This window comes from Phaenicophaeus curvirostris, chromosome 12 (assembly GCF_032191515.1).
Source record: "Phaenicophaeus curvirostris isolate KB17595 chromosome 12, BPBGC_Pcur_1.0, whole genome shotgun sequence".
Classification (NCBI taxonomy): Eukaryota; Metazoa; Chordata; class Aves; order Cuculiformes; family Cuculidae; genus Phaenicophaeus; species Phaenicophaeus curvirostris.
The window spans coordinates 8,297,934-8,309,810 of NC_091403.1; the positions used below are offsets into that span (position 1 = coordinate 8,297,934).

The window sequence follows — 11,877 nt, forward strand, 5'->3', positions numbered from 1 at the left end:
GCAACAGCCAGGCCAAACTTTTATTGAATTGCTTTGAGAACAATAGGTGTGGAAGCAATGTTGTCCAAAGCTGATCTACATCACTGACAAGACTGCCACAGCACTGCGAGGCAGATTTCCTCCTGGCACAGCCACCTTTCCTACCGTATAATCAACAGCCACAAGAGTTGTTGCTTCAGAACAGGCAGTGCTGAAGGGAGTATGTGAATTCCAAAGGCAGTCGCTTTCCTTGTACCTTTTCTTCTTTCAGTCTCTCAGATACCGGAAAATAAACAGGATTGGTTTTCCCCCGTTGTGAAATCCAGAGTATCTCCTCCCTGCTTGGCCCAGAAGCATCACTGTCTCAGATGCAAGGCACGTTGGAGAAGGGCACACAGGGGAGAGAAAAACACTTCTAGGAAAAGTACGGGAGACCAGAAATAGAGGAGAGGGAGGAGCCAAACCGAGTAGGGTAAGAGACTAGGGAAGTAGCTCCAAAGAGGAAAGCAAACAGAGCAACACCCATGAAAGAGATGACACTGCTGCTCTTCCATGCTCTGTGCTGCGTAAGAGGAAGTTTAGCAAATGCTCTGAGGAAATACAGGATCTTTGACCCACAAAAAGGCAGATCATTACCAAAACTTGCCAGGACAACTTAGTTATTCCCTCTTTTACTACAAAAAAAACCCTGTGCTTCATAGATGGCTAAGCCATTTCTGCAAGCACAAGACACTTCATTTATTATTTGGTCTTGCAGATTACTTGTCACAGCTATCTGACAGAGTAAGCGCCTTCTGCTGCATAGTGTTTATATGCTAAATGTAGTGCTTTATCTACTAATTGCAAGCCATAGCTTTTAAAGCACATTCAGAATTTTAAAGGATGTAGCCAGCTTTGATTAAAAATTTAGCATTTTAAATAAAGCCATACAATCTCATTTATTTCACAAAAGCTTGAAAGCAGCCGCAAGTCACCAACTGAAATTTCAACTGCAAGATCAGTACCGTCTGGAAAGGAATGAGTTCTTCTTTAGTGCACTGTTAAGTTTGGTGATGAGCAGCACTGGCTGAAGTTACCATGGTACTACATAAACCACTCAACCTTTAAGTTATATGGATGACTAGGGCGGTCGAATGTTTGAGGAACAGATTCTGATCTGACAAGACAGGTAGTCTTAACTAAAAGGAAGTTACTAAGCACACTCACAAGAAAATAAAAGAACAATTCCTCTTGCCCCCAAATGGGGATCACTTACAAGCCCATAGATCCGCCAAGGAGCACATAGCAAGTGGCTGTAGCAGTGTTCTACACTGAATCCTATAGACTTCAAACCTCAGAATTAAGGATGTCTCACTGGAGAAACTGTCTAAAGAACCACTCTCTCGCTCAACTTCAAGGAAGTCTGTGCAGTGCTGCTTGTCAGATACTGGATCACAAACCCCACAGCTCTATTTCCCAGAACCAGAAGCATGGGCATGGACCCACAGTCAAGTCACTGGCCACATCTTTTACCTGTAGATGCGTTGCCACAAATGACCCCCAACTCCTGACAAGCTGCACAGGAAGCACAGAGAACTCCCTGCACAGAATGTATCAATGCACAAGGCAAAAAGCTTCTGGAAATTGTAGTCTTTGACAGTTATAGGTGAAAGGGTAAGAAAAAACAAAACAAAACAAGTTAGCTGGCACTGGGATACAGACTATCTCTGTGTATAAATACCCTGTAAGTAAAGAAGGTCTCCATGAAAATAAAGCAAAAGAAATCCAAATAACAGATGCCAGTGACAGTCATAAGGGCTCCGATTTTTTTTAAACTTTATTTAATCAAAGTTAAGACGTGGATAAACATAAATACAGCACAGATACTTCAGATCATTCTTCATATTTGTGTACAGACTGATGGATGTAATCCCTATGAAACCTGCAGTCAATGAAGTGCATACAGCCTTCCCCCCCCAAAAAAAACAAAAACCAATTTAAAAAAAAATAAAACAAAACAAAACAAACCCACGCAGACAATCTCAGCACACACTCTCATTACAAATGATTCATACATAAATAGGTAGAGGGTGCAAACAAGCTAATATGCGAACATGTATAACCTCTCTTTAGTGGGGAAAAAAAAAAAACAAACCAGAAGCAGCCATAATGATTAAAATACATTCAGTTACTGATAACTAGTTGTGCCATACAAGGCATTATCAAAAAAAAAAAAGAAAAAGAAAAAAAGAAATTGTGCTGCAGAGAAAAGCTATATACAACAAGAAAATAAACTGCAAAGTTAACGCATGCACGTTTTATCCTGGAAAAGCACAGCCCTCCAATATTTTCTCCACGTTTGTTATAAAAGCCCTCTGCACTCAACTAAAATGAAAATGATCTTAAAGGATAATACTTGTAAAGTTTACTTAAGTCTTCAGCCACAGAAAACTGCAATGAAAATAAATGTTCAGAGTCATTTTCAAAACAAAAAACAAAACCAAAAAAATCTATTCATCTGATGACATGCATGATTAAAAGGTCTAGGCAAGATACACTGCTCTACATTCCTGATGACTAAGGAAAAAAGCTCAAGTCAATTTAATCTGCAGATGGTCAGAGGATTTTGTATTCCAGCAGAAGCAGCAGTTCAGATCTTCTGGATCTTTTCCCCAACAACTACAGGATTCTCTTTTCTGATTTTCTCAGCAGCATCAGCTTTGTAATTGTAAGAGCAACTGTGTACATCTGAATAACGGTGCATACCACAGTAAACGTTTCCACATCGACACTCAAACCCTGTGGACAGAAATATTTGGTTAGACATTTCAACATTCTTAATTATACTGGTTTGTTTTAAATCCTGAAAGTGTTCACTCACTAGCAATATATCTCAGTCACCACTGTCAATCAGCCAATAGAGTCTCTGCTGCAGAAAGCATAAGAATCACAAATAATACATTTTTTAAGTGATTACAGTAATATTTGACTTGACTTTCCTTCCTACCACATGATACACTAGCACACAACAGTGACCTCCTGCTAGAGATCTCCTGCTCTTTTTCTTTTTTTATGAATCTTCACCCTGCAGAACTTGAGTTTTCTTAGGCCCTTTCACTGAACCACTGCAAAGCTGGTTAGCTAACAGCAGCAAATCATCATCCAATTCCTCAGCTAAGCAGACTTCCAAAGGGAAGTATTTGGAATTATGAATTTCACTTAAAGACAGGAGGCTGAAAAACAAAATAATACGTGAATGACTAAATCTACTAAGAGTCAAGCACCTTTGGCCATTGAGATGGCTGTGCCCCGTTTTCCTCTTAAGAGAAGAACCTCTCAAAGCTCCAAAGCCTAAACAAGTCTTTAAGAAAAGTGAAATCAGAACTCCTTACCAGTCAGTCCGACCTTCTTCCTGCACATGAAACAACGATTCTTTTTCTGTTTTGGTTTGTCAAGCGACTTGTCTTGTTCTTCAGGTGTAGGCTCTGCACTCTCCGACACTGAAGCTAACATTAAAAAAGTTAATAAGAAAGGGGGTGTGTGTGTAAAGATTTTTCTCTCTCCCTCTCTCTCTCTCCCTCCCACTCCCACCCCTTCCTCTGTTGAAGTCATACGATAATCTAAAGCCCATGCTGTAAATTAAGGTTCTGGGCTTAGCCATTTTGCAGTAGCTTACATGTCTGAAGTGTAACGGACTCTCAGCAGTGGTACGTGAACTCCCTCCTTCTAGACCTTCAATCACTGAAGGCTCATACAAAGTTCATAATACAAAAACACCATAAAGAAACAGAATCACTTAAAATAAGGTTTCACAGAAAGATTCAGTGCTGTCAGATTCGGGAAAAGAATCCAACTCCAAGTGTTTCCTCATCAGTGTTACTAGTCCAGGTCCTAAAATCTGCCTGTAAGAAGCATTGTATGTATTAGAATTGAGTAAAACACACTTTCAAAAAATACTGAGTCAACATTATTTTTGCTGAAGGCTGCAGTGCTGAGGCCACACAAAATACAGTGTTTCAGAACAATCTCTGCCACTGTGATGCTGCTGCTCTTGCACACCTGGAAAAAAGCCTGCACAAGGGCTGGTCACTACCTGGGGTGAGACACCATTAGCTCAAGATTCACAGACTTACAGGAAGTAAGTACACTATCCTGAAACCCAGAAGGAAGTAGGTAAACATTTTAAAGACAACTTTCAACCTACTTTAATATTCTCTGGCATCTGAAAGAGACAGGTTATAGGTTGTGTGGGAGAATATAAACAAGTAATGATAGTATTTGCCTGACCCAGGTAAAAATAGAACATTGGCTGCTTTTCCTCAAGTATTTGCACATTCCTTACATTACAAAACAGAAATAGAAACCAAAAAAAACAGCTTCATTTCAAGAAGGGCTAAGAGCCAATCTCTGCCTACCAGTCACTGCTAGATCACAGCAGGACAAGCCTCCAGTGAGTAAGGTATACAGAACCTAGGAGTATTTGCAGCAAAGAGGCGAAGAATGAAAGTAAGGTCCATCTGGGAGGAGCATCAATGGAAGCAGAGCTAGAACCTGCGCTGTAAAGAAGGGAATACAACAGCAAGCCCAGACATTTGTCAGTGAAAAAGCTGCAGGCATCTCTGTGCAGCTGGACTTTTGTTAGGTGGAGACTGTCAGATGCAGTTCTGTGCTACTTTGCTCCCTGCCTACTACTATTCTGCATGACAATTCTGGTGGGGTTTCTTCCTGTGCTGCTATTCTGATGATTTTTTTTTTTTTTAAAGAAAAAGGCACTTTCCATGTCTGCAATGCATCAAAACACTGTAGTCTGTACTAAGCAGCTTTAATGGGTAGCAAAATACCTGACCACCAGGAAAGACTTTGCCCAAGTGGACAGTGTATTCCAAAGGTTAATCTACCAAAGACAGACTGTTCTACATGAAATCTTTTAAAATCATCTATATTACAAGCAGAGCTTTTCTTCGTGCTGAAACGTATGAGAATTGATAGTTTGCAAAAAAGACTGAATGGCTTTAAATGGTTGTTAAAAGGCACATTTCTGAGTGGACAGATAATATGCAGCAGTTTGTAAGATGAGTCCAAAGCAGAAAGAATAAATGATGCAAGATAGGCATCAGAAATGGTAAGACATACTTAACTGAACTCTTGCAGTGTTATACTGAACAGACAATGCAGTATTTATTAATTCGTTAAGAAACCTGCATGTCATGAATCAAGCATTTAGCAGCTAACACATTCAAGTTTGCATTTCCCATTGTAGCAAAATCCAGTTACCTCAGTGTAAGTTTTACTAAATGCCTCTGTAACTATTAGCCAAATTTAGGAAAAATTGGTACTGTTCCCTACATAACAAGGCTCTCTAATACATATATGCTCACATTTTCTTTGTGCATATGGGTCTCGCATTCAAAACGTTTTAAGTATTTTTAAGGGCTGCTGCTCACTGTAGAACTGAGTGGGAAGATTCTTCTACTGCTGCCACAAGTCACTTATCTACTGTAGTAGCCATAACTTGTTTCTGCATAGGAGCCAGAGATTAGACTCAAAATGCTCTATGATAATCATGAATGCTTGAACTACTAAACCACCTTTACAGGACAAAGTGTCAGTGTTTGTGCTCTATCTACAAGCTAGTGTAATGAACACAATCAAAAAAGGTCAGGCAAAATGCAATACCAGCCAGCTTGGAGTTCACAGGAAACATACTGCAGCCACTCCCAGCCGCTCTACTTTGTCTCGATTCCAGGATGCTACTGCCTGCTTTGCTTGAACCGATTCCCTCCCTTCCTCCAGCCCCAGCGCTGCCTTTAGCTGGAGAACCGAAGCACTGGCAGCACCAATACAAGCTGCCAACTCACCAAAAAGGAATAAAGCATGAAGATGTACTCATTTTTCTGAAGCTGACAAGTTGGACTGGCTGCTAGAAGTTCTGTTATACAGAACGTGTTCTTAGCTGATCTAAACAAGTAGAGTCTGGATTTTCTCCTGAAGGCAGAAGCTTTTGTTACTGCTTTGCTTGTGCCAACCCTGCCTGAACTTCAGTGCCTCCAACTATGAAAACAGCACCCGTGAGATGAAGCACACTTCAGTCCTTGCACCCCTGCGGGCACAAACAGCTCCATGCATTTGCTGCAGGACTCCTGATGCCTGGCCTGTTCTTTCCTTTCTCCCTGACTACTAAGTAATCGCAACTGGCTAATCCTAACAAGACCATAATGTTGAGCAAAAAGTACAACAGCCCATAAGACAATCTAAAACAAGTTGGAGAGATGCTCAAAATAGAAGAAAGCTGCTAGAATAGGTGGCCTGTAAATTTATGAGTTTCACTTTACGTTATCTTCAATGGCGTGTTCATGATATTTAAGAGCATTACAGTGGAAAAAAATATTCTATTACTCCGTCTAGCACGTGGGCTTTGCTAGGAGTGTTCCATGCCTACAAGCATTATAACACAATCACTAAATGCAAAATCTAGATTCATTAACATATTCTGTAGTTTTCCTCTATTTCTTTTGCAATGCATAAATCCAGTGGAGATAAACAAATCTGAACTCACTGAGATTGTTATCCCTTTGTAGTTTTAGCCTGTCTCAAACAGCAAGGACCATGTGCACATAGCTCAGGTCACATTTATGTGTCTGCTTTAAAAAATAATAGTAATCTAAGAAAGCTTAGCTAATCACCTCATCTTTTATTCACTGTTATTGTAGCCTAGTAAGTTTTGATAAGCAGCAAAGTGAGGGGACCTCGACTAAATACAATAGACTAACTTATTCTACAAGAAGCATAGAACAATTTGCTCCAGAACAGACATTCCAACAAAGCAATATTTTTATCCGAATGAATACTGAAGAAATTATTAAAGCAGAATTTCTTTTTTTCTCCCACTACATCAACAGACGTACCATTATAAGCTCGTCAGCCTGGGACCAGCTACCACATTTCTGTGATTTTTTTTTCTTTTTTAAATGCTATAAAGCCAGACAACAATAAAATAACTTTGATTCACACTTTTCTGTTACATTCTTGACAGCAGCCTAAAATTCAAATTCTGAATGACAAGGGGGAGAAGCTTTAGGATGTATAATTGTGACAACAATTCAATGAACTCCACTTAGCATCCATTACATGCTGCTTTGCTTTGAAAGCGTAAGTCTGGAAAGAAAGTACTTTAAAAGTGGAAACACCACATTTCCTACGATTTTCAGTAAAGGGATAGCACAGAAGCAACTCGTCAGAAAATGAGGCTGACCCTGCCACAGTGATTTATAAATAGGGATTGTAATTTAGACTGCAGCTACATAGTGGTCGTGTTCTTAGTTTAGAAATCACTATGGTACAAAGAAAAGGACACAGGAGACACTGAATACTTTAAACAATTGATATAGATGGATCCTTGAAATGCATACTGTAAAATGCAAATACACCCTGAAATCAAAGCCTCTACCTTACCTTAGAGAAATCTACCTTACCTTCTCATAGGGAGAATTAGCTTTAGAGAAAAGAATTAGAAGGAGTATAGATTTATCCAAACGGTTAAGAGAAACATTCCTCGTAAAACTGGCTGGGAAAAGTCTTTTCACTGGCCCAAGTTACCTCATGGTACAAGCATTAAAGATAATTTTAAAATAAAGCACTTCCCCTGCCTCCCACTGAAAAGACAGTAGGTGCTGCAAACTAGAGTTTCAATTTACAGCTAAGCCAAGTGAGGAAGATGCATATGCAACCAAAGACTAATTCAGGCACCGGATGGAAGACAAAGAATCACGACACTAGCAAGAAGAAGGAGAAAAAAAAATTAAAAAAAGACAAGACAGGGTAGTAAGAAGATTAGCTTATAGAAGTTGCCACACTGATATCAGCAAAAACCTGCAGCGCAGTATTGGTGTGCCTGATTGAGGTGTTCCTGAGGTTTCCAGAAAGGGATGTACCTGCATGGGAGCTGGATTGCATGCTGCACAACCCAGGTTCTTGATACCACACAACAGGGAAGAAAGTATAGTCATATGCGTATTACTCCGATAGAGCTTGCAAACCTACCTCTGCCGTGTAAATATATAGAACTTCAGAATCATAAGCCTTTTCTGTACTTGCTTTTCTCTCCGGCTGGGTAAGAGCAGACTCACTGACTGACACTAAGAGCATGCGTTATGTGCACTGTCAAGACTGAAGCAACAAGAGCTCCAAGCTCCAGAAAACAAACTAAAATAGCAGATATTAGAAGGTATGTCTAGAATGTATCTTTTTAAGAGGAAACACATTCCTAATAATTGACATATCAAAGGCTAGTACAAAATAGCTCTACCATTAAAACCTTTTGAGTTTTGCAGCTACAGTTTATGTGAGGTGGCCTTACTCAGAGCAGCAGCTGAAAAACAACTCTTCTATTCCACCCTACAAGACAGGAGAGCTTAGGTTCAGAAAAGTATCTGAAAAGCAGAACTTTCATACCAGAATTACCACGAAAAAACTTCTATTTAGCCTTTTTAAGTGGAATTACATGTCATATCTGTGGAAAACCTAAATTCCTATGTTAAGACTAGTTTACAGGAACATAACTCTACCCACTAAAGCCTTAGCTGTGTCAGCAGAAGCAAAGGCAGAATACTTACTGACTTACCTTTTAATACCTTTTATAATGCCTATGGTTTACAAGTCTGAGCAAATTTTGTTTACTATTGGCATTTTTGCATTTTCCTAAGAAATAATATTAAAATCTTTAGTTTTAAGCTCTGCAAAAGCCTGCACGTAAAAAAAAAAAAAAAAAAAAATCAAAGAGGAAAAAAAATTATATTTTACCAGCAATAAGGATTTTAGGCCAGTACAGTTAAAGTTACCGAATCAGCCATTTTCCTTCAAGCAAGCAGAGTCTGTGATTTGGTAATTTTATATTTGATAAAGTAAATTTCAGTAGGTCAAAATATCACACCACTACAGCTCATAGGTGACTTCTTTCATAGGTGTTTCATGTTTATACAAGATACTAACACTGTTCTTATAGCTGTATCATAGTACCCTCTATCAGAAACATGCTGAAACTTCTGTGATATTTGCTGCAAATGACTACTCTGAGAAGTAACAGATACTCAAACTTCTACTTACATGTAACAGCTGTGGCATAAAGAGAGAAGATTAGATCAATATAGGACATGCATTTCCAACCCCAATTAACACACTTGTTATGGCAGATACTGAAACTGCCAGTTAAACATTTTCAATTCAAGAGTTGCTTTTTAAGAAAAGAAAGTTTATCCTTACTTTGCCTTCTGATTTCACAGAATATTTGATTTGATAATAAGCCATCTTCCTGAACAGGAGTATATTAAGAACAGCCAAAGTTTTATAAACATTATTCATAAGCTCAGTCTTTGAAAACCAGGCACCAACCTTGCAAATCTTCTGTCTCAGGTACTGTTTTGTCCACAGCTGTACTATCCGGTTGGGATGATGCTACAGATTCTGTTAAAAGTGACTGACTTGACACAGGGCTGGGAGGGCAGAAAAAAAAGTTATAATTTTTATGAGGCATGTCTGTGTTCCATAGAACATTCCTGAAGGAAATTAATTACAGAATGTATTGATGAAAGAGTATGCCAAAGCTTCTCATTCTGAAGCTATTTCTGTAACCATTTAAGAATGTCAATGCCTAAGAATACTGGACAACCTGAATTGATGAAAAAGTTAAACTTTTTTTTTGCATTCATATTGAATGCAGTATACCAGTTCAACAATAAAAAGGGAAAAGTATTTTTGGGTAGTTTGGCAATATCATCCATCCACACAGAAGCGACAATGCAATATTCAATATGCAAGGATTTTTATAACATAAGTCAGCAGGATAATTGTAGAGGAGCTACTTTTGGTGTTCTAGTGATATGAACAAGAAAATTGCAGCATGTCAATGTTTCCAGTAATAAAGCATCATAGATAGTAATAAACCCCTTAGATTTTCACAGTGTAAAGTGGTGCTGGCCAAGCTTCCCAAATTGTTGGCCATACTGCTAAAATCCCATAACAGCTGAAAACTCACAGTTGAATACCCTGGACAGTTATGGGAGAGAGAATCGATACCAGTGGTCACCTGCAGTCAAACTGTGCATCCAGCAGCTCTACAATGGACCAGACAGAGCTGAAAGTCCCACCAAGAGGAAACATTACCCCATTTGCCCAATTTGTTTCTTCCTTTCCACTTAGAGATATACTCTGAATCCAAGAAATGGGATTATCCAGCAGACCATGAACCAGCAAAGCCCTACCAGCAGTCCATGACACAACCAGAGCATTTGAGCTGCAATTTTAGTTGCCAATAATTGCATGTAGGTCTTGAACCGCAGGTGTGGTACCAAAGGGCACTGTCAATTTACTAGACCTTTCTCAGAGTATCATTACTCTGAGGTATCACCAGAGACTGAAGTTGAATCTCTGCTTTTATTTTGGAAAAGAGATCAAATTACATTGATTTTTTTTGAAGTGCAAGTCCAAAAGCAACCATCTACTCAGTTCTTCTGTAATCAGCAATGAAATTAGTGATGAAAGAGGTATATTTTTTCCTCTTTCATGGTATTACAGAAGTTCTGTGAGGATAACCCAAGGCACTGTAACCGGTTCACCTCTGTGCATTGACCTGGATGATTTTTATTTTATGTTTTTTAACATACCAGAAGAGTTGTACCAGGGTAAAATATCTATTTTCTACCCCAATAAGAAATCCCAGAATGGAAAGACTAAATATAGCACCAAGCAATGGCACCCAGCATTCAGTTCATATGCAGGATCCAAGCATGAGATAACACCTCCTATAAAAAGCTAAGGAGCAGAAAACAGTCTGAACAGAATCAGTCAACAGTAACTGATGAAATCGCCCTTGTCTGGTGTTTTACTATGTTCTGATTTTTAAAGGACAGCCAGAACGTATATTACTCCAAGTTAGCTTCCATAGTATAACACACTAACATTTTTCACTCAAAAAATTTCCAAAGCACTTAAATTGCTGTTGGTTGTGTCATGCGACACCGAAATGCGGCCACTAAGTACGAACAAATATTTAGCTTTTACAAATGGAGAGCACTTAGTAAGTCTGAGTGATTTACAAGAGGACATTATGTCTCTTTGAATAATCCAGTTGGAAATGACTTGTTTAATAAGGAATCAGTTCAGTAGCACAACTTGTACTAAGATTCAGATCTCTTTCCCCCGTTCTAGTACGTGCCAGTTTTGTGAGGCAATAACATGTTATCATGCATTTATTTATGAGAGCTCTAGTCATCAGCTTTCTGCCATTTTACAAAACCCTCAAATTTCTAAGATGGAAAGAGCTCTTCTTTGGTCAGTGTAATACCAACTGCATGTTGTGGAATCAGAAGACTAGCCAGACAAATCTCTGTAGAACAGCATGAAGCTGGCAGCTTTCCTATTTGAAGCTAAGTTATAAAGATGAATTTTCATTTGAATACAAAATGTAGCCAACAGATCAGCTACTATTTACTCTAAGGTTCTATGCTTTGAAGTTAGCAGTTAAAACCTGTTTTCCTAATCCAGGTCCTAGCATTTAATTCTGAAGTATCAGTACACTTCGTTTGATCAACTTGATACAATTTTTACACAAAAACACAGAATAAGAGAGGAACAGCTTACCTTGGTTGCATAGATGGAGTCGATGTAGAATCTAAAGTTGACTGAGTTTCCTCGGTGCTGCCTTCTGTGCACTGAACTGGTAAGGACTCAGTTATACTACTGACAGAAGTTTCTGGAAGGAAAACACTACTGTAAAATTTGTAACAGCACTTCCTGGGATTACAAAAGTTATACAATGCAACTATTCTTTGACCCCCATGACACAAGCCAGGAAAGTAATTGAATCTCAGCCAGTATCATAATGAAACATGATTTTACAAAAAGTAATTACATTTGGCCATATTT

General features: G+C 38.8%; 1 protein-coding gene across 3 annotated transcripts in view; it reads right to left on the reverse strand.

Moving 5' to 3' along the window:
* Positions 1-1,777: 1,777 nt before the first annotated feature.
* ZFAND6 (zinc finger AN1-type containing 6) overlaps positions 1,778-11,877 on the reverse strand; it is a 37,413-nt gene continuing 27,313 nt past the window's right edge. For all 3 annotated transcript variants that reach the window (XM_069867278.1, XM_069867277.1, XM_069867276.1), the window contains 4 exons: positions 11,593-11,704; positions 9,346-9,446; positions 3,351-3,464; positions 1,778-2,757 (listed from right to left, as the gene is read on the reverse strand). In XM_069867278.1, coding sequence (XP_069723379.1) covers positions 2,609-2,757; positions 3,351-3,464; positions 9,346-9,446; positions 11,593-11,704 — 476 coding nt within the window. In that variant the 3' untranslated portion in view covers positions 1,778-2,608. The remainder of the gene's footprint in view (positions 2,758-3,350; positions 3,465-9,345; positions 9,447-11,592; positions 11,705-11,877) is intronic.